At 39.4% G+C, this 27,751-nt stretch overlaps 1 protein-coding gene across 2 annotated transcripts in view; it reads left to right on the forward strand.

The window, feature by feature from the left end:
- The window catches only part of slc8a4b (solute carrier family 8 member 4b), a 91,089-nt gene that overhangs the window by 38,222 nt on the left and 25,116 nt on the right, over positions 1–27,751 (forward strand). For both annotated transcript variants that reach the window (XM_055050985.1, XM_055050986.1), the window contains exons 2-11: positions 5,978–6,216; positions 6,465–6,604; positions 7,500–7,652; positions 7,733–7,960; positions 8,225–8,632; positions 10,807–10,917; positions 10,994–11,146; positions 13,483–13,579; positions 14,665–14,856; positions 16,138–16,330. In XM_055050985.1, coding sequence (XP_054906960.1) covers positions 6,051–6,216; positions 6,465–6,604; positions 7,500–7,652; positions 7,733–7,960; positions 8,225–8,632; positions 10,807–10,917; positions 10,994–11,146; positions 13,483–13,579; positions 14,665–14,856; positions 16,138–16,330 — 1,841 coding nt within the window. In that variant the 5' untranslated portion in view covers positions 5,978–6,050. The remainder of the gene's footprint in view (positions 1–5,977; positions 6,217–6,464; positions 6,605–7,499; positions 7,653–7,732; positions 7,961–8,224; positions 8,633–10,806; positions 10,918–10,993; positions 11,147–13,482; positions 13,580–14,664; positions 14,857–16,137; positions 16,331–27,751) is intronic.

The following is a 27,751-nucleotide window of genomic DNA, read 5'->3' on the forward strand; positions in this document are numbered from 1 at the left end:
TTTTGATTTTATCTAGAGGAGCTGATAACTTATGAGCCTCCAATAAGGACGCGCCGGTTCAGGTTGCCAGGTTTGTACCAGATCCTGCAAACAGGACATCATGATCAAATGTTTCACATCAGTGGAAAATTTTACATAAAACAAATTACAATTTTTGACAACATCTAAGTAAGATGTGAAGATTTAAAATATATATATATATATTTAGATATTTTCAAAATAAAATCTTCACGTGTTGTGAGAACTGAAAAAATAATGAGTATTGTTACTGTCAAATAAATAAAACAGGCATTGAAATATAATCTCTTGAATAGCAAATTTTAAATAAACCTTGTTTTAAGAATAAGAAATATAAAATAAAACCAAGAACAAATTTGCACCAATTTGTTCTTGGTGCAAATTAAAACAAAAAATAAATAAAATAAGACATTTAAATTATTTGTGTTGTCAGTGCAATCTGCAACAACTTTCAAAGGCAAGAAATTAATTAATCTTTAGTTTAAATTAATACGTTGGCTGCCTCTTTTCACTTGTTTATTAGGACACCCTAAAATACACAGTCCAAGCAACTTAAACAAGTATAAATGATAAAATAAAGTAAAAATGAAGCTATGCCTTGCTTTGGTTTGATTATTTTCTTTCATGAGATTTATTTTTCTCTTTTAAATGAAATGAAAGCTGGATTTTTATCCTTTATTCAGCCTAAAGTTATGCTGCTTTTTGTTAATTTAAAAAAAAAATCTGATGAGAATCAGTGAGAACCACAGCAGCTGCAGCTACAAACTAAAGTTGAGCTTTAGAGAATAAATCCCCAAACACAAATCTAACATCATCATATCATGCTTCATCTTCTCTCTCATCACAGCCCATTACTAGCTTTTAAACTTCATCTGGATGACATCCGCGCCTACACAAAATATTTTCACAGAGGCGGAGATGCAACACTTTTAAAATGTGACAACGCTGACAGTATGCTTTCTCTAATCCTAAAATGTCAGGAGATGGAAAAGTTAGAGAAAAGTTGAATTAAGGGGTGAGTCAGAGGCTTATTGTCTTGAGGAAACAGTTTCGCTTTGTTCAGCCACATGGCAAACATTAAACCATGGGATTACAAACCCGATCGCTCTGGATCCAGCCCTGAGGATTCATCCGACTTCCTGTGCCGCAGTGACCCGCGCTGACGTCCAGACCTTCCATTATTACCGTATTTTCCGGACTATAGGTCACAGTTTTTTTCATAGTTTGGCCGGGGGTGCGACTTATACTCCAGAGCAACTTATGTGTGGAAATTAATACATCATTATATTATATTAAATGTTATTTTCACACTAAACCGCAAGAGGGCGCTCTAGGCCTGTGTTATTCTACCTTCGGAGTTAGCAGAGTTGTTTACAAGCGACATCGAGGACGAAGATTTCATTGTATTTAGTGATTTGGAGAGACACGGATAGTTTGGGAAACTTGTTAGCATGTTATTTATGCTATAGTTATCTGAAAAACTCTTGATATGTTAAGACAACCTCAATTTGCCTATGGGATTAATAAAGTTTTTTCTATTCTATTCTGTGCTATGTTAATATACCAGGCTCGTTCTCAGTTCGTCGTTTGTCATGTAACGTTAGCATACGTACAATTATTCAGGCTGTTGTTGCTTCTATCCTATTTTTATAGCCTTTCAAGATGAGTTGCCATTTCCGGCTGTTATAGATTCGTTGCTCATCATTTCAAAGCAACTTATTCCTCCAAGCCTTTGAGGCCAGGCGAGTTTCCCTCAACGCCGTTTCTCTTCTCTTAATCTGGATCACTCTCTGGAGAATGCTTTGCAGCTCCCCTAACGTGGCCCGGTGGGGCGCATTCACCATCGCCCTTAAATCTGCCTAATTATGCATCTCATCAGCTTTTCAGCCTCTGGACGGCTCCGAACTCTGAGCCACAAACGCACTCATTTCCTCTGATTCACATTCTTTTACTGAGTTCATCTCTTGCATAATCTCTGGGGTTTAATCCACCAATCCTGACTCTTGCTCTTCAAATAACCCGCCTTGTTTTGCTACTTGCTAATTTCATTCAACTAAACATGTTTCAGTGGAGCCAAAACTTGCATAAGAGTTTAAATATTACAAAAAGTGTTTAATGTGTCAAACTCAAGGTCCAGGGGCCAAATTTGGCCCGCCGTAGCTTTCTATGTGGCCCTTCAGACTCCAAATTACATCAATTAGTCCCGCCACTTTCTCACAAATCTGCTAAATTCATACAAAATCCACAAAAAAAATTAACATGCATCACATTTTTTCAGATTTTTGATGCACATTTTTTCTTAAAATTGGCAAAAAACGTCGAGTTATCAAGTGAAGCTGCTGCCTCAGCTTCACTTGATATCAAGCTATAGTTCGTCATCAATGCAGCGATTGATAAAAAGTCACGTTTAACATCATACATGGGAGAAATGTCATATAAATTTCTTACAAATATTCCTAAATTAGCAACATAAAAAACAAAAATATTCACAAAGATGCTCAGTATTACTTTATTTTATTGAACACCGAAACAAACAGCTATTTACTAATATTTTAACAGTTTAATGGGTTTTTTCAATATATTCTGGCCCTTTAAGAAGATCCAGATTTTAAATTCGGCCCAAAATGAAACTGAGTTTGACGAGATGAACTTACCCAAAGATGTAGCAGTAGAACTCATATCAACATCTTCAAAGAAAGCGCAGAAAGATTCCCAAAAGCGAACAAATTCACAGATCCATGAATAAAACATTCCTGTAGCGCTGAGAGGGACATAAATCCTGATCCATTCACCACTGTGGAGGTTTTTCTTCCTGACGGAGGACAGCGGGAGAAACACGAGAAATAAACTATTATAATATCACAATATTAATAGTTGTGACCCCAAAACGCAGCGCAGAAGAGAAGAGAGGCAACTGAGTGGATAAATACCAGCTGAATCTATAAAAACAAGTCGAATGGAAATGTCATTTAACCCTGAGACACGAGCCCTCTGAGGCTGTGTGTGTGTGTGTGCGCGCGCGTGTGTGTGTGGGGGTGTAGGTGTGTGTGTGTGTGTGTGTGTGTGAGAGAGTTAGAGCAGTGAGGTACAGCTGAGTTGATGTGAATTGACGGCCGCTGTCAGTGCTCTTACTGCTTTCAATAAACAGGTCAAAGCTGGTGTGTGATTTGCTCTACAGTGGTTGTAAACATGCTCCTCGTCTGCCTTCATCTTCTTCTTCATCTGTTTACTGATTCATAAAATGAAGATTTTTTTTATTGTTTCTCTATTCAGATTCTGCAATATTTTGCTTTATACAAAAAACACCTATTTAATTTCAGGGGTGCAGGTAATGGTTCTTTTCATAATTAAGTATTTTAATCAGATAAAATAAATTTGCAGATTCTGCAGGTTTTTCTTCAGCCTTTTTTATACAGTATCAGAAATATATACCATGAAAAATGTGTGTATTTTTGTAAAGTTTTGGCTCAATAACTGTGTTGTTCTTCCTGACAGTTTCTTTAAATATGAAGCATCTATCACCCTGAAATGAGTAAATCTTCATCAGCACAGACTGAACCTTTGCATAGCGTCTCACGAGAATAAATAATGTAATTATTGGATTGTATTTCAGTCGCAGTTGCTTCAAAAATTAAGTGAGTGATAGTCATCAGGAGTTATATGTTGAGTTATATGTTGATCTATTACTCATTATTCATTGTTTCGCACTGCGTCATTCAAGCTAGCGCTGCACATTAGCAGTTTGAAAGGAAGTCAAAACCCTTTGTTGCTCATTTGACAAAAACATTATTGTTCTGTGCTGTGAAAAGATGCTTAAAAGAGTAGATTTGGACCATGCAGATAAGAAAGGGTCGTCTCAGTTTCTGTTAAATCTCGCAGACGTTAGAGAAGCATTGACATCACAGAGTAGAAACGAGAGACGCGAGCAGAGCAGTGAGGTGACAGGTTGCTGTCGGAGCAGGAAGACCCTGGAAGACGGATGAGGACGGGGTGAGGGACCCAACGTTGATGTCACCACAGATGACTAACGGCGCTTATTTGTACTTGGCGTTTCTGAGAAAAGCGGGTCAGCAGTTTGAGTCCAGTGTGTTTGAATGTATCTGAGATTATGTAAAAAAGGAAGTGAGGCTGTTTCTCTGTGACTGCGAGGATTCATTTGCCCTGACGTGACCCGACATCTTAAAACGGTTTCTCTTTTAACAGATTAATGAACATGTTGCCGCAGTTTGGCTTCCCAACATAAAACCGGCCGCGGTCTGCACAGACACGTCTGTCTCTGATGACCTGTGTGCAAAGAAAGACAAACTTGAAGGCCTTATTTTCACCAGACTCCGGGGGGAATATTGAAAAATCAATTTTAAAGCTGCGTTTTTCACCGTTTCTCCAGTGTGGGAAGACTTCAGGTCAAAGGAATCCACATAAAAAGTCGACCTCAAACTGAAATGTACCTGAGCAGCAGAGCGAGTTTCTGTTTGCCTTGTTTCTCTCTGCAACAAAACAAATTCTCCGTGTTTGATGTTCTTAGGCAAATATTGGAATAGCAGAGCTTTTATTTTGGCGAGCTGGTTATTTAGGTACACTATCAGAGTCTGACGAAAACTGCAAATGATCTAAAAACAGACTTCCTGGTACTTTGACAGGAAATGTTTGGACAGAACTTCTGATTTTATGTAATTTCTGGACAGAACCTAGAACATAGAACATAGAATCCATCACGTCCCTCCCTGCGTCTGTGAACACAGATTCACATATTCTCAGCTGGGTTTAATCTGGACTTTGACTAGGCCGTTCTCACACATGAATATGAGTCAATCCAAACCATGTCATTAGATAAACTGGATTAATCTGATGATGAATCGTGTGAAAACTTTGGCACATTTTATACAATAATGGAAATACATTAAAATTAACAAATAATTTATTTTTTTAAATAACAAAATAAACATTTTACTGCTTAAAAAGCAAAATCAACATTTCTTTAGTTTGATCATTTGTAACAAACAATACCTCTAACATCAGCATGTGAACATCTCAGCTCTTTCTGCTTGACTTATCGATCAATACAGGGTGGAGTTGATCTGTTGATTATTTAATTGAACAGAAAAGGTGCTTTATAAGACATTTGTCCTTTTCTCTGGTTTTTACAGGATTTGAAACAACAGAAGCTGAAACGATGACAATGGAGAAGTTTTTACAGTTAGTTTTAAAGAAATATTTTTTATTCATCTTAATTGGAAAATGTATATTTTTCGTTCAGTTTTGGTTTTATAAATTGCTCTGAGTTTGTTGTTCAGTCAGTAAACGGTCATTTTATGAGTCAGTAATTAATTCATTACTTAATTAGTTGACAAAACAAAAGTAAAGCCCTATAGGACATCAAATTACATCTTAAAACTGCTAAACGTTTGTTTGGTTTGTCTCTCTGTCCTTTAAGGATCGTCGAGGTAAAATTAAAAGCATCCTTAAGTTTTGTTTTGTTTATGGTAAAACAAAACAAAAGGTTTCAACAATTTTCCCTCCTGAATATAAATTATTGGGGCACCATACATAAAAACACTTCGTCGTCTTCGGGTTGAGCTGCAAAAACAATGTCTTTATTGTCTCTTTTTGTCTGAGGTAAAAAAGTAAAAGAGGATTAATATTTTTTATCTGTTTTCCTCAGGCTCAACCAATCAACTGAAGGCTCAAACGGTTATTATTTGTAGGTCCAGTACAGCTGCAGGCCACGACTTTAATAGAGTTTACATCACATCTAAAGAATCTCTCTAATTTTCTCCCATGTAATGACCCGCCTTTTATTGCTTTTTCATTTTATGTGCTTGAGTCCACCTTAAATCACCTCCCAACTATTCCCCTAAAAGCCGGCGGGGGCGTTGGATGCAGAGCAGAGCGTCGTCACTTCAGTGATATGCTGTTTTCCTGGAATAAAACCGGAGCTTTTCTCTCTGTCGTCCTGCAGGTTTTGGACCTCTCTCCATCCTGAGCTGACCCTGAGCGAGTGATTAAACGTCGGGCCGGATGCTTCAGTAACAATGGCTCCTGCGGCCATGCCTGTCCCTGCTTCTGCCTTCATCTCCCTCCGCTCCTCCTCCTCCTCCCTGCTCTTCCTCCTCGTCTTCCTCGCTGTGCTGACTTCGTGCCCGGCCCTCGCAGACTCTTCAGGGAACTGTACGGCCAGCGGAGACCCCTGTCAGGAAGGTGGGCCACCGAAGTGAAAGAGTGAAACGGCCCTGTAATGTTTAAGCGGTTCCTAAATTCACATTTTGTACATTTTAATGCTTCCATTTGGGTCTCAACTGCTTCAGCCCCAAAAAACCCACTCAGCTGTTACCTAGTGACACAAGCTGAGCTCCAACATGTTTGTTCAGCTGGTTTTACCGCTTTACGCACTGTCCAATGGCTGCTGGTGAAGACAAATTGTTTTAATTTTAGTTTTTGTGTTTCAGGAGTGGTACTTCCTGTTTGGAACCCTCAGAACCCATCAGTGGGGGACAAAGTGGCACGGGCAATCGTTTACTTTGTGGCACTTATTTACATGTTCCTGGGCATGAGCATCATAGCGGACCGGTTCATGTCGTCCATAGAGGTATGTTACCCATTAAATACTCATGTATCCATTAGAGATTGACCCGAAAATATTGATGAACTTGGCATCAGTATCGGATCGATACTAACATGGCAAGATCACTATTTTTGTTTCAGATTTTGTCTCAATGTTCTTTAATTTTTGTAGCATTGTTTCTCAACAGTTCCTCATAAAGATTTTGCTTTGATTTGCTCTCAAATTCTAAGTTTTTCATTTAGGCAAGACTCACAAATTTGTTTTGCTTTGCTGTTTTTCTGTTTATCATGTTAAGATGTGCCGGAAGTATTTTGTACACGCCAATAAACTTTGTCCAAATTCCATCCCAGGATTTAACAAAACATTTCATAGAAAAAAACAAGAGGTGCACTGATTGCAGTTTTCTGGTCGATCGCCGAATATCGATTATTAAAAAACCTGAATCTACTGATTCCAATTTTGGTCAAAAATATATATTTTTTTGTCTGAAATGTTGTAAAATACAGAAAGAATGTCGCTGAGTTGGTGACTGTGAAGAGACTGTTGTTATCTGGAAACATGCAGACATGACCTGGTGGCTGATTTTTATTTTACCTTTGCCAAAGTAGATAAAATCAGGACATACAATCGGCTTCACATATAAGTATTGGCCGATCACCGATCTCCCACATTTAAAAAAATCAGCACCAATGAAATTATGTACTTTATAAAAAAAGACAAAAGTCAGAAGTTTGACGACATATCAAACCTAAGTAATAATAAAAAGTATTGGTGTCAATATCGGTGATACTGGCTTTGTATTTACTTGGTTTCAGATCAATACCAAAATAATCTGTATCTCACACCTGTAGCATCCACACCACCTTCCAAAAAAGGAATAAATTCAAACGCCTTTTGCTGCCTTTTCTCTTGTCTGCAGGTCATAACATCCCAAGAGAAGGAGATCACAATAAAAAAGCCAAACGGTGAAACCACAACAGCTACGGTCCGGATCTGGAACGAAACCGTCTCTAATCTCACGCTCATGGCTTTGGGCTCAAGCGCTCCTGAGATTCTGCTGTCCGTTATTGAGGTAAGTCCAGATCGGTGGCTGCCCAGCAGACCAACCCAGAGCAACAATCCCCATTGGTTTTTCTGACCTCTGACCTGCAGGTGTGCGGCCACGGCTTTGAGGCCGGGTCTCTGGGTCCCAGCACCATCGTGGGCAGCGCCGCCTTCAACATGTTTGTGATCATCGCCCTCTGCGTGTACGTGGTTCCCGACGGAGAGACGAGGAAGATCAAACACCTTCGGGTGTTCTTCGTCACGGCAGCATGGAGCCTGTTCGCCTACATCTGGCTCTACATGATCCTGAGCGTGATTTCTCCTGGAGAGGTGGAGGTGAGCAAGGGTCAACTTATGCTGATTCAATATTACATTATTTCAAAGTGTTAAAATTAATGATTAATCGATCTACTGCATCTTGATTGGTTGAAGTGTGGCAGAAGGAGATGCCATTCAGGCAACTGGGTGCATATTTATATGTCATGCTTACAATGTTTGGCATCGTGATTAATTGTGATTAATCACTGGGCTAGAATGTGATTAATCGATTGACAGCATTTGTAAAAAACACATTTCCCCCTCGTCTTTTCTCTTCTGCAGGTTTGGGAGGCTGTGCTCACCTTCCTCTGCTTTCCCCTCTGCGTCGTCCAAGCCTGGGTGGCCGACCGGCGCCTTCTCTTCTACAAGTACGTCCGCAAGCGTTACCGGGCGGACAAGCACCGGGGCATCATCGTTGAGACGGAGGGAGATGGAGGGATTGGCGGCATGGACGGGGGAGGCGGAGGAGGAGGAGCGCTGGGTCCGGGTGGATTCACAAAGATGGATATGCTGGAACTAGATGGACAGATCGCGTTGAACTGCCACGGCGGGATGGACGGAGGGATGATGGACGGGGGAAAGGATGAGGATGATGAGGCCAGGAGGGACATGGCGAGGACACTGAAGGAGCTGAAGCAGAGACACCCAGACAAGGACATGGAGCAGCTGATTGAGATGGCTAATTATCAGGTACAATCTTATTTTTTAGACAAACTTGGCCTTTTACGTTTCATAGCTTGATTGACAAATAGCTGCTAGCCCGACTCTTGAGAAGCTGCTAGCTTGACTCTTGAAAATATGTTAGCTTAACTCTTAAAAAGCTGCTAGCTTGACTCTTGAAAATATGTTAGCTTAACTCTTAAAAAGCTGCTAGCTTAACTCTTAAAAAGCTGCTAGCTTGACTCTTGAAAATATGTTAGCTTAACTCTTAAAAAGCTGCTAGCTTAACTCTTAAAAAACTGCTAGCTTGACTCTTGAAAATACGTTAGCTTAACTCTTAAAAAGCTGCTAGCTTAACTCTTAAAAAGCTGCTAGCTTAACTCTTAAAAAGCTGCTAGCTTAACTCTTAAAAAGCTGCTAGCGTAACTCTTAAAAATATGTTAGCTTAACTCTTAAAAAGCTGCTAGCTTGACTCTTAAAAATATGTTAGCTTAACTCTTAAAAAGCTGCTAGCTTGTCTCTGATCAAAAACGAAAAAACTTTCAATGACATATATCATTTGAAATGATACTCAGCTGTGTCTCTGAGTTCTAAATTGACTTTTTGAAATAAGGCCTACGGACAAGCTGCTTTAGGAGACACTATGAGAAACTTTTTATAGTGCTGATGTTTTATAGTACTGATGTTTTATAGCACTGATGTCACTGATTGCTATTGTAAAAACACCTACTGTTGGCCTCCATCTAAACTGCTGCAGATCGATCCAGGATTCAGCTGCACCGCATTGCCTAAACCTACATTAATTACATTGTTCCCAGCCAACAGAGAGTCAGTTTAATGTAATGATCTTCACTTCTAGGATAGCCAATTTGTTCATTTTCAATTTGGGAGGTCGTTAAGGTTACTATTCAAGCATGCAGTTTTATTGAAATCAATGCCGCTGGATTGATAAGCATCATTAGCTTTAAATTTCAGAGTTAAAAGTCTGGTGCTTCATGAAGGAGGTAAAAGTCAAGCCGACTAAAGAGTTTTGAAAATGTATTTACCCTCATAAAGATTTCTTCTGTGTTTGTTTACAGCCACACACAAAATGTCTCACGGCATTTCAGAGAATAAAACATTAAACAGATAGAAAAAAGTGGTTTTAGTGTGACGGTCTGGCAGTAATTTATGGAGGCATAAATTTTTCTCTACACCAGAAAATCCAGAATGGGAATGTTTTAGTTTGTGACCTTCAGCTTAAGTGCATTTGGATCGAATGCAGAGAACCTCAGCAATTCTGCTTCTGAATGGCTAAAATATATTTTTGAGGTGGTCTAATTAAAGTTCTGAGCTCTTAAAAACTGTTTGTGCTAAAATCTGTGTAATTTAAAATAATTTTGCAGTGAAAAATGGGCCAAAATTCTGTTAAATACTTATCAGATTTATTGCAAACACTTATTAGGCTAACATTTGTTTTTCCTTTTGGGAAAGGGTCGTTTGGATATTTTCTTCCATTTATTTACTTTATGTCAAAACTTGGGGAAAACAAACATTTTCTAACTTTGCCCTGTCAATGTAAAACTCTGCATTCAAATTTCTTTTAAGACAAAAAGAGAAATATTCTTACGAAACTTGTTCAGATTTTATTAGCTTATTTATCTGAGTCAAATTTTCCTCACTGCTTGTTTTGTTTCTGTGGTTGTAACTTTATCAAAACAGGTTTTTTATAAATGAAGGTCAAATAAAATAAAAAAAAAAAAGTAATTTAACTCCCTTCATCATTGTTTTAAATATTTTAAAAATAAATTTGACGATCTACTATAAATACCTACATCAATGAATGAATATTGTCATTTTTTGTTAAAATAATGACTAAATTGTCATTATTTTTAGAAGATGATGTTATGTAATCTGGACAAGTATAAAAACAAAAATAAGTTTTATTTAATTTTTTGTATTTCTTTAATATAAAAAGTGAATTGGAGAAAGATTGCCCTTTTTAGTAACATTTATTGATTACGTTTATGTTTAGTCATTTGTGTTTTTGACAAATAAAAAAAAATTTATATTTAACTCAAAATAAAAAATCGTCATGGAAGCAAATAGTTTCTCTCTTTCATAAACCATAAAGGTATGTTTAATCTTAAATCATATCCAGTTATCTACAGTTATCTGCTTGTTTATTGATTGTCTTTTTGGTTATTGATTGTGTTTCTGATCAGGTTCTGATGCAGCAGCAGAAGAGCCGAGCGTTTTATCGCATCCAGGCCACCAGGATGATGATCGGAGCCGGAAACATCCTGAAGAAGCACGCCGCCGACCAGGCTCGCAAGGTCTGAGACCTTTAACCTTCAACCTTCAGCCGTTAGGCAGCGTTTCACCAGCGTGTTTCTTTATTTTGCTCCTCAGGTGGTGAGCAGCAACGAGACCCAGACTCAGGAGGACGACCCTCACACCATCAGGATGGAGTTTGAGCCGTCTTTGTACCAGTGCTTCGAAAACTGTGGCTCCCTGAATCTGACTGTTGCCAGACATGGAGGAGACCCTGGAGTCACTGTCAAAGTGAGTTTCTATTAGAGCAAATTAATCCCAGTCCGCCGGGATTAAAATGTTTGTGGGGGCGCAGGCTAACAGACGTAGTGAAAACTAAAAGGAGGCACCTGGGGAGGCGATCACTCACATCTCCAGCACTTTTGTCGTCATCTGATCTCTCTCATGAAGTGATTTCCCCTCCAGGAGACGTGTTTTCTTTTCTAATTGGATGCTGTCGTGAGGCTCAGATGATAGAGGAGCTATCAGGCAAGCTGGAAGAACGCTTTCCTCTTTTGTTTTCAGTTTTCTTTAGCAAAGGCTGCTTGATCTCAGCCCTGGAAAACAGGCGCCGTCTGAGGTGTTTGAAATATAAATGTTGCTGTTTTCAAACTTCACTCAATGATACTTAGGGAAATTAAATGTCTTTACTCTCATCATTCAAGTATCTTCAAACAGACTTTGTTGCTGGAAGCATTTCCAGTAGCAGTCAGTCTTGCAATTAATCTTAAGAGGCCTCTGACTGAAGGTTGTTGCTAGAAGGTAATTCTTAAAAAGTCTTACATTCATTTAAATTAAGACCCTGAAATGGGTTAAATTTATTAGGAAATAATGGAAATTGTCCTTAAATAATAGCAGGTCTTAATATTTGTAGTAGCAGAACTATTTAACCTGGTATGTTCTATGTCGATTATGTTTCTCATGGGACTTTTCTGTCAGGCAAACGTTAGAGTCACAGGCAGACATTTTTGTTGCGTTCTGTAAGGTGGTTGAAGCTATCGCTAATTAGCTGCTTGAATACCATTCTCTAGCTAGCTCGCTAGCTTTTTTTATAGTTCGTCATAGGTAAATTCAAATTTACCACCAGATTTGTGGACGACGTTCGTCTTTGCCACTGGCTCACTTCTGATGCTAACTCATACGATGCTACAGTCATCCTGTGCAAAACAGCTAGCTTAAGTTTTTGTTTGTACATTTCTGTTGCGATACAGGTCTTAAATTCAATTTCTGATGGTCTTAAAAAGGATTTATAAAGTCTTAAATGTGAGTTGGTGAAACCTGCAGAACCCCTGAGATGCTAGCAGCTCAAATGTCCAAACAGCAGAGAAAATATTCCACAGTGAAATGTCCTGGATGACATCATCAGTTGTTGGCAAGGTGCTAATCCACCTCATTTGCTTTTGCCGATTCATTTTAAACCTTTTACTTCGTTGTGTTCAGCTGAGATGCTGGACCTTGGATCTGGGAATGATAAGCTAACAACGATCCAGGAGTTGGTATTTCAATATGGCGACACCCAAGTATCCGAACATTGTGTTAAGATATATTGTAAATTTGCTCAGTTTAGAGTTACAGGTGATGCTCTCTTACAGGTTGGTTTAATAAAATGAACACGTTTCCACCATAACACACTGTTGTTGACGCGAGGAGCGGCCATATTGAATCTCAAAATCTGAATTTGAAAAACTGATCGAGTTTTCAAGTGGGGATTTTTCTGACTCAGAAATCAGAATACCGGAGTTTGATTTGTCTGGACGTATAGTTAGAAAGCCAGAGAGACGTTGGAGTAGGGGATAACATTCCTGCTCCATTCTGATCGATGGTTTGAACTTCCTCCTTCTCTCTCTGCTCATAAGGCTGATTAAACCTTTTTGCACATGACAAATCCAGTTTTCATGAAATGAGTTGGTGATATTGCCTCCAAATAAATACTAATGGGTTTTCTAACTCCTTGCTGTCGAGCAGTGATGCTAATCCTTCAACAGCGACTGAGAGCGTCGGATGGTTATGAGAAATAGTAGAGATAAATTGGACAAAAATCAGAATTGTTTTTACGTTGCAACTACATTTGCAGCGTTTTTGTCTGCCAAAAAATTACCAAAAGGATTAATCTCCTGCATTTTCTTTGAAAATGAATGAAACCAGCAGCCTGCATGTCTGGAGATGTTGAAATATTACCGAGCCTCGAGACAGGACCAGAAATATCTGAATGAGTGTTTTTGAAAATAAATTAAGCTCACAGTCTCTCTAACAGCGTACAGATTTCATGAAGAGCTAAAAATAGAAATAAATTACCGCAGTCACACCACCAACACTCACTTCAGCTTTTCCTGCAAGCAGAAACCGTCTTTCAGGGTCGCTTTGCTTGTTGTGTCCTGTTTTTAAAGTTTACTTACATAGGAATGTGAAGGACGGAATATTTTACTGTGCCATCTTCAAATGATTAATTATTTAGTTGTATCTGACCATAAGGCTCGGTTTAATGAGGCTGTTTCTCTCCTCTTTGTTTAATCTGCCCTCTTCATATATCTGCTATCGTTTATCTCGTCCTTCTTTTTATTTCCCTCTTTCGCTGCGTTCTGCCCCAGGTGGATTATCGCACAGAGGACGGCACGGCCAACGCTGGCTCAGATTATGAGTTTGCTGAAGGAACGCTGCTGTTTAAGCCTGGAGAGACCCTCAAAGGTAACGACAGGAGTGACATGAACATTGATGACATGCTTTCAAAAGCGGTGTCACTGAGACTTCTGCTCAGACAGCGGAAGTCACTGCAGCCCTGCGGGCCGACTGCATGTTCTGTCTACCGCGTTGAGTCTGCAAAACAAATGTCCAGTTTATATCCAACTGTATGAAATCAGTTTGCATCACATTCAGTCTTTCAATAAAATCCAAGTTAGATTGAGATCAAGCTGGGAAAAACAACAATTTCTCACCTGGAGTGAGAAAGCATGTGGCGACAGTGGAGAGGAACCATTCCTTCTTAGCAGTATAAAAATCCCAGAGAACCAGGGTGGACTTTCTACGGCATCGGTGTCCAAAATGAACATGAACAAAATGAAGAAAGTGTCATATTTTTACTAAAATCTTTTACCGTGATGTTTTAATTTTCTTTACTGACTTGATGAGGTATCAGTTTAATAAAACAAATGAAGTAGTTAGATTTTTTATTAATTTTTTTAATGTTGAAGAGATGTGTAAACCATTGCAAACTTGGGAAGGTTTGCCCTATAAAATAAATATTTCTCAAGCGTTTATTGAAAAAAATAGCAAACATTTCAGTCAGTTTGGAGCAATAAAAATACGAATTAAATAATTTTATGTTAGGAAATGGATAGATGTCACTCTTGCAAAATTATGTAAAGATTTGGTTATTTGAAGATGAATAGAAATTAAAAATAAATGCCTTCATCTGCATCAATTGTATAAGACAACAGTACAGTGACCTGGTCCAAACAATCAACATCCAGAAACCATGAAAAGAAACAAACACTAAATTTGTGGCAGCAGTGAAGAGACATAAAAGCATCAGACCAGGAGAACTTTCTACTGGGAAGAAGAAATAAAAACTGAGCACCAAAGTTTTTCCTGTCCAGGTAAGAGACACAGCTGAGCTCAGAAGCATGGAGCGAGGTCCACTTTCTATAAAAAGAAACAGCATGCAAACCAATCAAGAGTTTCATCGGTGGCTTTGAGGCAGCTACCAGACGATCTGGGTCAGGAGGACTTTCTACCGGATCTGACGTCCCGATGCCTGTTTTTGTTTTCTCCAGAAATTACTGTCGGCGTCATCGACGATGACATCTTTGAGGAGGACGAGTATTTCTACGTTCATCTCAGTAACCCCCGCGTGGTCGGCTGCCCAGAGATCGGCGCCGCCCCGCTGGACGCCAGCGCCACCCCGAAAGCCGTGCTGGGAGAAAACCACACGGCCACCGTAACCATTTACGACGACGACCACGCAGGTGAGACGAATCGCTAAGAAACAAAAATCACTCTAAAAGCTCCCTGAATTAAAAAAAACATCAATGTATCCTTTCATCTGACTCTGTTGGTCATATTATTGCTATTTCTATTCGAAATGTGTTGAAATTCTGATCAACAAGAATCCATTTTTTATAAGCTTTTATACATCAGGAATAAACAGATAATGTCTTTCCATATTTACATGCTGTCCAAGTGTCCAATAAAAAGAGAAAATATATTTTCTTTCATATTCTTGATATAACCAGCATTCTCTCTGTAACGTTTCACAAATCGTTCGACCCATTTGACGTGTTTCAGGAACTTCTTCAGAAACAGGAACATGTTTAGCATTGAGATGCTATTTTAGTGATTTTAGCTAACGCCTTTTAGCGCAACTTAGACACAACAAGAGTCTTTCCTAACGTCAAAAACATCAGATCGTTTTTTAACCCTCGTTGGCCGAAAGGCGTCACAGACGAAACATTTTCAGGAGCCAAACTTGTAGCACCGTGATTCTGCCACACTCTGCGCTTTTTGAAAAATTACCAAGTTTCTGAAAGGGGACATGTTGCACTTTCCAAGCAATATGGGGTTATTACGGTAATTTTCCTCATATTTTACTTCACTTTAATCTGATGAAACTCTGTTTAATAGACGGCAAATTGCGAAAAATAACTTACTTGATATTTGAAGCTCCAGTTGTTATGAAGAAATGGGCAAATATATTTATTTGCAGGGCATTTAAAGAACGTCGTACAATTAAAATAAACAAAAATATCCAGATGGAGATTTGAAACTTAGGTTAAGCAGATGCTGACTCCCAGTAGGTTCAGACTAGAGAAGCAGTTGTTTATTGACGCTGCTGTGCGTCAGATTTTATAAATTAATTATGGAAACATGCGTAATACATTCTCTATAAATCAGAACAGTGCATCTAAATCATAAATTAAAACCGTGCTGGTTTTGTTTCATTTTGATGTTTTGTGATTAAAACCATTTTTTAGAGATTTTTATATCCCACAAATTCACAATTGACTTTATACAGGAAGAGTATTTATAGGCATTTAACTTTTTTATGCAAATACATGAAACATGCAAATACAAATGCTCCGGTTGGACAAAATGCGATTAAAATCTATGTATTCAACTAATCAAAATTAAATCTTTAAAGTCCCAGCTCTATATAATAATGTTAAATGGACACAAAGTCCTGATGATTTAGAGTTTGAGATAATTTTCCTCTTTGTGAAGAAGGTATTTATCTCCCATCCTGTCTCCAGGTATCTTCACGTTCGAAGGCGCCAGCCAGAGGGTGAGTGAAAGCGTGGGCGTGATGGAGGTGAAGGTTCTCCGGACGTCGGGGGCCCGGGGTCTGGTCGCCGTCCCCTACCGGACCCTGGATGGGACAGCTAAAGGAGGGGAGGACTACGAAATGGCTGCTGGAAAGCTGGAGTTTCAGAATGATGAAACCATGTGAGTCCATGAAAGCTGCTGAATTTTTTCACTTTCTTTTCTTTTTATTTCTCTTATTTGCTAAAACTAAACTTAACAGAAGGATTTCCCTGTAAAAGCTGCGTACCGGTGTAATAACCCTACGGTTTATGGTGTGCTTGTCGTCATTAAACACACACACACACACACTCAGAGTTTCTCCAGCGTCCTTGGGCACATGCATTTTTAATCTGCTGATGTTAGCAGTGTTAAATTGACCAACACATAAAGCGACTGGGACTGCAGTTTCCTTGTGGCCCGCGGGGCTCATAAAGTTCCTCTTCCTCTCTCTGTGTTCGCAAACAGAGAGCGGGACATCGTCACTGATTCTTGCTCACGGTGTTGAAGGTTAAAGGATAATAAACGCCTTTTTCCTCGTTACTATTTGCACGGGTTTAAAGGTGACGGCTTGTCAGTTCAGCTCTTTCCCTGAAAGAAAGACTGGGAATATTTACTGAGGGCCGTTTAACTTTGTATTTTAAATTGTTCCTCTTCAGCCGTGTGAAGAGTCTTAAAGAGGCAGCGTTACGTAAAATCCATTTTTTTGAGTTTTACATCATGTTATAAAATGATTCCTTCATCATGGAGTGCTTCAATTCTTTCATGAATGTTTGAGAAATCCTTTAATCTCTATGGTAACCATTCAGCTGTGGGTGGAGCTAACTACCCCCACTCAGCTCCTTCAGACTAGCCAGCAGCAATTAGCAAACACCTGATGGAACATTTGTAGATGCACAATGGAGGAATATTGTTGTGATGTTGTTGTGTGGACTTCTTGAAGGCGGAGTGTCGAAAAGAGCAGGAGCTTCTTAAAGAGACAGAAACCCAATTTCAAGGCATTGAATTGTGAAGTCAAATTTCTGTTAAGTTTGATATATGGAGCATTTTTATAGCGACTGAACGTCACATAATTACTTGATTGACACTTTGTGGCTGGAAAACACTAATACTAATACTGTCCCTTAGGTCTGTGGCAATAAATCAATTAATCACACAATAAATTAAAACGAGTTTATTCATTTCCATTTGCAGGATTTATTCTTTCTCTTTTTTTTTTTTTTTTGTTTACTTGTTTTTACCAAAACTGGATGATGAAACTCTTATGTTCCAGCCGTTTTTTTTGAAGGACAGATTTGTTAATAGATTTCATAATTCATTTATAAAATGTTTCCTTTTTAGATATTTAAAATGACTTCCAGTTCCTGTGTTAAATACTCATTTGAATTTAAAGTTTATTGGTCTTCGAGACTCTGCTCTTGCATTATTATTCCATTATTAACATTACCTTACTTAAAAATGCTCTCGAAACAACAATATTATTATTTATTGCAATAATATCTGGGGCAATTTATTTATGTGTTATTGCGTCAGGTTACTGCTGCTTTAAAACAGCATTTTGAGCTCAACTGGAATTGAACTGAGGAATGCTTGAGAAGCGTAGTTAAAGAAAAGAAATGTCCACTCTGTAAGGCAGTTTATGACGTCAATTTATTCAGTGCAAAGCAACAAATCAGGGCTTAAATAACCCAGCGGAACCTTCTGGGGTTGATTGATTATTTTTTTGGTTCTAATTGGATTATAAATTTTTTCCAATCTTTGCATGAAAAGATTGAAGCAGCGTTTGGTGAGCTTTAGCCGCTGCAGCATTCCTTTGTCCTCCAGTCCAAGTCAGGCGACGTTTCCTCAGATTTGAGCATCTATTTATTTTAATATGATTTTAATTTTACAATTCTGCTGTGGTTAATGTACAGAGACAGACATCTGTTGGTGTAACTATCTAGTGTTGTTAAAAAAACTCATTTATGTCCTCTAATTAGGGACTCTAATTGAATTATTTCACGGTTGCACCAGAAATTGATGAGTTAATGTTATAAATCAAACGGGAACGATTCTCTAGTCAAACTGAGATTTCTGATGAGCCTGTTTGCATTTTCTCTCCTGTTTTTAGGCTCATTCTTCGATAAACAGAGAGGATAATTTGGACTAAAAGATGAGGGACAAAAGCTGGGAGCTGCTTAGGAAAGCTTAAGGTTGATGCTTAAGGAACAAAGAAGGATCAATATTCTGCTGTTTTCATGTAAAGGAGCTGGAGTGAACCGAGAGAGGAGACCTCAGCAGGATATCGATTCATGCCTCCAGTAGTCTCTCTCTAATCTCTTTTTGTGGCTCATTTTCCTTCATGTTTGTCTTTAGTTTCTGTGTTTTGCCGTTTTAAGCAGCAACATGTTGTCTTTTCACTCGTCTCGTGCTTCGGTTCAGTCACCAGATGTGTGGATGAAGGTGGATATGTTCACAGGTCTACATGCTGCATTAAATCCTTTTATTTCTTGCGTCGTCGTTCACACGGATAATTAAATGCGACTTCGGTTCAAACCCGAATGCGTAGTTGAAGAACGTAGACGCCATGCAGCAGCACTCTGTTTATTTATAATATCTGATGCTGCTGATTATGGATCAATTTTAAAGTTTATTCAGCAAAAGAAGCCAAAAGAAAAAAATTTTGTTTTATTTTTTACCAATGAACAACAGATTTTTATTCTTATATATTTTTTTCTTTTTTTTCTTTCAATATTTTGTTTTTTTCCTTTTCTCTATTTTTTTGTGAATATTTATTTTATGTTGCCATTTTTATCATGTTTTTATGAACAAATATTCTCTTACCCTTTTCTCTTCCTTCCTCTGTGTCGTATATTTTTAGACTTCCTTTCAGTGTGAGTTTTCTCGCTCCTTCACCTTTGCTTCCACCTTGCTGTCAGTTTATACCTTTCCCTAATTTGCATTAACCTTTGCATATTTATACTGTCAGACTTTCTTCCCTCTTGCCTTCCTCACCTTCCTCTCCCTGGCACCTCATTTCTCATCTCTTCACCTTCTGCTATTTCGGATGTCATCTTCCCTGTTTCTGCCTCCGGTGATGTATTCAGCTAACATTTTGGGCAGATTTTATTTTACAAATAAATAAAATCAAACAGATCTCTTCCGTTTAAAACTCAGGTTCTTCCACTAAAGTGATTCCAGTACAAAATCGGCAGTAATGTTCGCTTCGTTTAGTTTTCAGCTCCCAAGGCAAAGCTGAAAGCAATGCCTCTGGAATGGGAAAAACTGCAGCTATTTCAGCTTCAACTCGCTGCAGGTTTCAGGGAAACATGCATTTTTATCAGAAGATTTAAATGCTGCAGTCAGAAAGCCGTGTTGGAGAGCAGGTGTGAAGTGGGGAGTGATCTATTAGAAACTGGCAGCATTTTTGGATGGGTATTGGGGACACATTGCACCAAGACATCTTGAATCTGCTGTAGTTGACATGCCAGGGCACTGGATGGCGCTGTGATTTCATTATGTCGTCAAAACACACATGAGATATTCAATCTTAGCTTCCACCTCATGTGGAAGCCGTATCTCGTCTCCAAACTTCAGAGTATTTAGTTTGGATTTTATCAGATAAACCAAACATTTATTAAGCTGTAACAAAACATTATCATAATGCAGGGAGGTGGATATTTTTCATAAGTCAGCAGCGTGTCTTTTCTCCTGTACGTTGCAGGGATCTCTCCATTTTTCTTTACATTTAATAAAGAAGGAAGTTGTGCTCAACGTCTTCAGAGGTTTTTGTTCTGATTCCTTCAGTCGTTCTTGGTGCAGCGCCCCCGAAGGCGAGGAGGGTGAATAGGTTTTTCGGTTACTTCGATTGGTTTGACTCAGTGTGAAAATGTAACAAATGTGACTTTGCCCCCGACTTTACGCCCTTAGAGTTCCTCTTTCAAATCACAAAATGGTGGCGCAGATCCACACTCTACGTGGAAGAAAACATGTTTTCTCTTAGTCACAGGTCAAAGGTCAGGCTCCTTTCTGCACTAAGACATGGAGGGGTGCCTCCTGAAAGATGTGTGGAAGCAGGTAGTTTAAAACATTCAGGAAATGTCAGTTCGGCCACTCTGACGAGTTTCCCTTAAGGGTGAAGAAATCCGCTCTGCATCGTCACTTTGAGAAGGAAAGACTTGACCCTGATGATGAAATCCCACTGTGGAAACTACAAGCGTGCAGCTTGAAACACGGCTGCATGAAGTGGCGCTCTCACAGCGCCGCATTAGCAGTTAAAGGGTTAAGCAGAAGGTGTTTCCTGCTGCTGTGCTCTTTAAGAAGCAGCGGTTTCTCTGAATATCATGAGAAAAATGTCACATTTTGACATGAGAGGCAGCTCTGTGGGTGACCTGCGGAGGAGCGGGAGAATTATTCAGGGTCACTCTGGGTGAACCTATGTGTGCGTCTGTATTTATTCATTATGTGACCCCATTATACGATGCAGGAAGTAATTAATTCTCTCTGTGCTCAGTCAATTAGGGCTTCTTTTATCCATCTCTGGCTGATTCCCCAGTGGAGTCGACGAGCGTCTTAGATTTCAGTGTGGAGCTCTAACTGTGTCCTCTGCTCCTTTCTTGGTGTTTTGAATTTATACGAGTGTGTGTGTGTGTGTCGATGGAAAGGGTAAAAGGAATAGTGAACTCGCTGTGTGTGAGATGAAGGGATGCTCTCAGCAGGGTGAGTTTATTCTTAGCCTTCGTCTGACCTGCAACTCGGCTCAGAGTCACAGCCAAGAACAGGGCAACAGTGTGTGTGTGTGTGTGTGTGTGTGTGTGTGTGTGTGTGTGTGTGTGTGTGTGTGTGTGTGTGTGTGTGTGTGGTGTGTGTGTGTGTGTGTGTGTGTGTGTGTGTGTGTGTGTGTGTGTGTGTGTGTGTGGTCGTCTCTCCTGACTCCTCATTATGAATTTCAAACAGGTGTCCTCACCAACATGTTCTGGCTGGCCCATGAAATTATTTGATAATTTATGAGAGAATTTCAGAGTTCAGGTTTTGATTTATTACCGAACAGATTAAGCACATTATTTAGGTTGACACCTTTACACATGATTAGTAATCATTTCAGCCTAATCAGGCCTAATCAAGCCTGGTTAGGCCTGATCATTTAGGAGTATGAAGGCAAAAATGTTATACTCATAGTTTTTAGGAGTATAAATTGATTATTGGAGTATAAAGACAAAAACCTGCTGAAAACTGGTTAACATTTCAGAGAAGAAAGAAAAATCAATCTGGTACACTAATGGCTTTATGGAGAACTGTCCTGGATGTTATAAAGTTAGATGTTATCATTACCTTTCGTAAAATGTTCCAAATATTTACGAAAATGTTCAAAATTAGGTGAAATAAAATAAACTACACTGCACTGTTTTGTGAATCTTAGCATATTGTTCTTCAGACTGAATGAAGAGAATTTCTTCTCAGCATCTTTCAAATTTAGCTGCAGATGTTCAGATTTAGGTCTGGACTTTGACTGGGCCACTTTAACACACCAGTTTATAATCGTCCCAGTGTTAACACATCCTCATACTCACAGTTTCCTGCCACGTGTTTTAATGAAGCTACGTCTCTTATCGTTTCTGTCGAACAGAACCAGGATCGTGTGTTCAGCTGCTAGTGATGCAGGCGTCAACTCGCACGCTTTAAGCAACACTTTCTCCATTTGGCTCGATATTTCTGAGAATCAGGAGGAGATAGGAGCCTGCTGCACGTGTGTACGCATGTCGGTGTTTTCTGCTTGTTGCTGTGCTTGTGACGTGTTTGATTTGCAACCTGTTTCTCCGTCTGTCACCGATGTAGGGTGACTAACCCGGAGCTGTTCCTAAAATAAAACATCTTTTGAACTCCAAATCCCCCAGAGAGAGGCGTGCTGTGCGTACAGCACACAAACGCGCCTCTTTCATGCTTGCGTTTCCTGCGGCTGCTGCACATGCATGTGTGTGACTCAGCACTTCGCTGCATTTTCATGCAGCCGTGTGTTTTGTTGCCCATCTAGCCTGTGTGACATCATGGACGTCTTTAGCATTCCTCCAGTGCATGCTTTGTCCTTGCTGCTTATCAGCTGGCTGCCTGATGCACAGCCTTCAAACAACAGCCTGGATTTGGAGTAGAGGTTGTTTCCCTAATCTGAGCGAGAAAAACACTGGAGGTGCTGTGCATCGTAAACATATTTAGAACGTGCTAATTGTTTTGTTTAGCGTTTTTTGCAACCAAAATCTCAACAATAAATTGTGGTGCTAATTTAGAAATATTTGTAAGGAATTTTTATGATATTTGCAGTAAAGGTATATTGTTCAACGTGACTTTTTATTTCTCTTCATTTCAGTCACAGACTAGAGATCAAGTGAGGCAGCAGTCACTTGAACCAAATGTTTTCAACCAATTTAAAGAAAAATTAGAAGTAAAGATTAGAAAAACATTTTGATTTTGTGTAGATTTTGTATGAATTTTGGAGATTTGTGAAAAACTGGAGGGATTAATTGGAGTCTAGGGGACCACATAAAAAGCTATGGTGGGCCAGATTTGGCCCCCGGACCTAGAGTTTGACACCTGCGCAGCTAGCGTTTTAGTCAGCGGTTTTCTCTACTGATGTTACAGTTATGAGGCTATGAATCAAAGTCAAAGGAAAGAAAAATAAATTTCTAATCAAAACAAAGCATAGTTCAAAACTCATGCTGTCGTATTTCTAATCGGTCTCACTTTCTTTTTTTATTGCGACATGCAGGTGAAAAACAACAGCAGAGGAAAGTTGCACAGAAGATATTTGGTGATCAACAAATAATCCATCCAAAGGAAAATTCAATAAAGCTAAAGTCAAAAACACAGCAACAGCCCACACATCATCAACTCTAAGCATTTAACTTTCTTCCTGGATCAGCTAAAAGAAATACTTTCACCCTGTTGTTTCTGCTGAGTAATGGTCAGCGATAGATTAGATCAGCTGGAGGGACAAAAAGACGATTCCTGGACAAACGTTATCTAGATGATGCAGATGGTGCTCAGAAGTGTTGACCAAGGATGCCTCTGCAGTGGCTCTTTTATTTCATCTGGCATCATCAGGACATGACCAGTGATCATGTTTAGGCACAGTGATGAGTTAGTACGGTTGCATAAGTCTGTGCGTTTTACAGCTGAAAACTAACTGGAAAATAATGTTTAGCATGAATAATTATCATTTCGCCCTCAACAGGATAAAAGTCGTTATCACACATCTGCGAATACGTTTGCACTTCAGTAAGCGATTCCTTGGAATAAACTTTCTCTCACGGTTTGTTTTATAGTTGAGTTTTGTTGACCTAGAGAAACTTCTTTTAGTTTATAAATTTATGACACCTGTTATAAACATGAAGGAGTCTTTATGCATGTTTACAGCTGTTGTCATGAAGTGTCATTTAGTAAATAATGACACTTTTAATGCAAAGTTGTTTTTTTGTTGTTGTTGTTACTCTAACCTTTTAGTTTTTCTTCTGGTTTTATTTGTATTTTAGTTGACCAATCAGCCTTGCATGTAGATGTGTGTATCTGTTTATATTTTCTGTGCTCTGAGGGTCAGTTTGCATTTTGGACTTGAGTTTCACTCTCTGATATCCGGTACCAGACAAACAGCTTGTTGCTTGACACAAACCATTTCTATCTCCTCCGTTTCTCTCGCCTCTCAACCCGAGGATTCCTGCGTCTATAAGCAAAATGAGTTATTTTTTTCTCCTCTCTTCAACTCATTGTTTGTTGCCTTAGCAACTTTTGATTCCTCCCATCATCACTCCACAAAGACGAGGCAACAAAAATCTAAAATTATCTGCGTAGGATAAAGGAAGAGTCTTTATGAATGAAAGGTGTATTCGTTTGTTTTTCTGCTGTCTTTGCCGGAGGTTTGAATCTGAACTGTGTGATTACGTCCCACATTATTCCTCACCGTGTTTAGCTTTTAGCCTGCATTCATCATCAGATTCGTAGTGGGACGCATGTCCATTGTCTGATCTTTAATTAAAAGAGCTGGAAATCTCGAGCCTTAAGGGGGAAAAACACACAAAGACACAACATGAGACAGAGAAAAACGAAGGACAGACAGTCGAGTGACAGAGAGCTGAAGAGAAAATAGGAAAGAAATACAAAGAGGATAAAAAGCACACATCAATCCCTCACTCTGTCTTCCTCCTCTCCAGGTCTGAGTGTCTCCCTCCTTCTACTCATCTCTGCTAATGTGAGAGCAGTCGACGCTAAGTAGCTTAAGTCAACATCTTTAGCCAGTTTTTAAGCTTTCCCTCCTTGAGCGCGAGTTCGGCTGTGTCATGTGGAAAAATCAATGTGGCAGCCGCTGTCTGCTGTTGGCTGCAGTCATGTTTTTCTCCATACTCCCATTTGGCTTCTTTTTCATCACACTCATCCTTATGCTGGTGCGTCCACAGTTTGAGAAGTTCTTCAGTGCCGTGGATTGATTTTTTTTATTTTTTATTTTTTTACTGTTGAGGCTTTTCATTGTTGGAAAAAAACAACCTTAAAACTTGGGATGAAGCTGTAAATAGCGATATAAGGAGTGAGAAGCACAAAGATTTCTCCCAAGAGCTACAAATAGATCCCAGAAATTTCAGTTTTTGAGAAGTTTGATTTGAGTACAGCATGATCTGAATTTATAGGTTTTTCAGTCTTCAATTTCATTCAGTGGCATTTGAAAACCCTGAAAGTCTTATATTTAATTTGAAACCGACAGAAAATTTATTTATATATCATAATGTATTGTTTTTCCATTTTCTCTCTTTCTACCAAAATCTGGATGATGAGAGTCTTCATTCTGGTGGTTTGGTCTCAACTAGTGGCTTTTCTTAAGGACAGTTTTATTTACAGACACATCACAAATTATTTTATTTGTTGTTTCTTTAGGTTATTTAAAATGTCTTCCAGTTACAGTTTTAAATGCTCATTTGAAAGTTTATTGATTTTTGAGAATATGTTGTTGAATTATTATATTAATATTATTGTTTATCCAATAACTTCTGGGGCGGTTTCACGCAACCGCCCTACATGTGCACATGTCAGTGATCCCTTTAGAAAACTTTTTACTTGAAAAAACGCCGCCATGTTTGATTCTTCTTACCCTCACTGTGAAATCCTCCCGTTTAGCCTCCCTGTCACTCTCCGTTTCTCCTCTGTGTACTTCTCCGCTCTGCTGGCATCACTGCAGTCCAACCAATTTCTCCTGCCAAGTCAGTGCGCACTGGCAGCAACACGCCCAGCGGTCGGAGTGGCTCGTCCACAGCCACACACAGTCTGAGCTCGCCCTCTCCACCCGTGGTTTTCTGCCAGCCAAGGCCTGTGATCAAACCCCCGCCGGCTGCACACACCCTGTAATCACGGCTCGGAGACCCACCGAGAGTCACGGTAACAGGCTGCCTCCTCCTCGTCCTTCTGTGCCTCCTTACTTCCCCATCTGCCTCGGGCCTCGCCGTTCCTCTGCCCTCAGCCCCGCCAGGCCCAGACCACATTAAAACTCTCAGCGTTAGGTTCACTGACCAACAAGGCCAACGAGGAGCCTTCAGGGTGTGTCAGCTGTGCTGCTACTTTCCTGTTTATTTAATCTGACTGCAACTTTTCTTATAGCTATAAAGACACATTGGCACATTTCAAAAGGTTGTTTCAGTTTAACCACATCAAATATTTAAAGTGAGAATGTAATAAAAGCTGCAGGAACCTTCATCCTTAGTCATGTACGTCTCATAACTGGCCTTTATGAAGGTTTGGTAAGAATAATAGATTTGATTTATTTATTTCAAAAAGGTTTTTACAAACAAGAATAAAACATGCACACAAAATCATTTGTTTTTCACAACTTTTCTCTTTGGAAAGGAGTACCAAGAAGTGAACACTTATTTAATCCTCGAAAAGCAGAAGTGGAGCCTCCTGCATAACCAACAGGAATGCAGGAAGTGGTTTCTGGATGCTGAGCCAACAATAAAATACACGTCTTTTCCAGCAGCCATAGTACAGCGCATACAAAGGTAAACCCAGCTGACCAAATGTGCTGGAGTTCAACTTGGTTTCTGAACTTGACTTAATCTGGAGGTTTTTGAAACAGCGGACTTTCGAGACGACAAAAAATTATAACGTTTTGTCAAAACGCAGCTGGGTTGTTTTTAAAAGCAGTGGAGACCAAAATGGAGGTAAAACAATGTGCAAAATGTGAATTTTGAGTAATACTTTAAAGTAATGCTCACAGGTAAAATTATGTAGATTCATGTGGATGAAAACTTTTCTTAAACCGATCCCATGTGTATATCATTTATTAAAACAACATGGTGGAGATATTTGTTTTACAAAGCCTAAGCTTTACAACATACTAGCAGAAGCGACGCATAAGCGAGGCGTTGAGCCGTCGTTCAGAACGAGCTCTGGACTAAATCAGGCTGCTGTCATCAGCCTCAGCAGATCATCTGCAGGGTTACATGCAAGACTCAACGGCGGAGCGTTCCTCCGCGGGAACCTGGCGCCCTGGTGGGTTCTGGGTAAACTGGGCTGTGACACGATGAACACACGGCGCTGCAGGAGAGTGATGAGCCAGCTCCTGACTGCAGCACCTCAGGGTAATCTGGTATGATCCGCACACACACAGGCACACACAGCCATGTCAGAGTGATTAAATCACTAATGGCTTGTGGAAGAGACGATGTGACGCATGCAGGCTCTTCATCTCCACTTGCATCTCTCACCCTCCTCTTCACCAAACTCTCCACTACTGTCCTCCTTTTTCTTCTCTCCATCTCTCTCTATTATTCTCTTCTTTCTGCCCTCCTTCGCTCAATTCATCACCCTCCTTCTTCTTTATTTGTGCCATCACATTTCCTGTCTGTCTACCCCGTCGTTTCCTGGGATGATCTATCGCCCCTCTATATTTTATTGTTCATTCATCCGTCCCCTCTCACCTCTTCCAAACTCTCCCAGCTTCTTCTCAATTCTTAAAATTTGCCCTTCATCTTTACCACCTCGTACTTTATCATCCTCCTCTTCCCTCCCTGCCTGTATTTCTCATTGCAGGTGAGCCCGACTCTTCTGCAGGTCCAGGAAAGAAATGGCATTTAGCAAATTTTAGCCGGCTCTTTTAAAAAGGTTACCTGAACCCAACTTTCAACAGAAACACAAATTTTCCTTCGCAGACCTTTATCGGCGCATGTTTGTTCTCCAGAACAAAAAAAGAAAAAAGGTCAGAAAGTACAATTCTTCTGGTTCTAATGATCATCTAGTGGAAATATCAAATTTTACTGAACTAAAAATAGGAAAACGGCTAAAAGCTCCATATGACTGTCAGTAAAGTATGCATGTTAAAGAAGACTTATTATTCGTAATTCACATTTTGCATGAATTTGTACCTTAAATTTGAATCTCAACTGCTTCTAAAATACAATCTAAACACCCAGCAATTTTTGGCAATAAGTCAGTGTTTTTTGGTGTCTGGAAAATGAGCCGTTTCAAAACCTTTCCAATTGTTGTTAAACAACAAAGCACTTTAATGCGTTAAAGTGCACTTTAACGCACTTTAATGCGTTAAAGTGCTTTGTTGTT

Source organism: Poeciliopsis prolifica, unplaced genomic scaffold, assembly GCF_027474105.1.
Source record: "Poeciliopsis prolifica strain line A6 unplaced genomic scaffold, Auburn_PproV2 SCAFFOLD032, whole genome shotgun sequence".
In the NCBI taxonomy this organism is placed as follows: domain Eukaryota; kingdom Metazoa; phylum Chordata; class Actinopteri; order Cyprinodontiformes; family Poeciliidae; genus Poeciliopsis; species Poeciliopsis prolifica.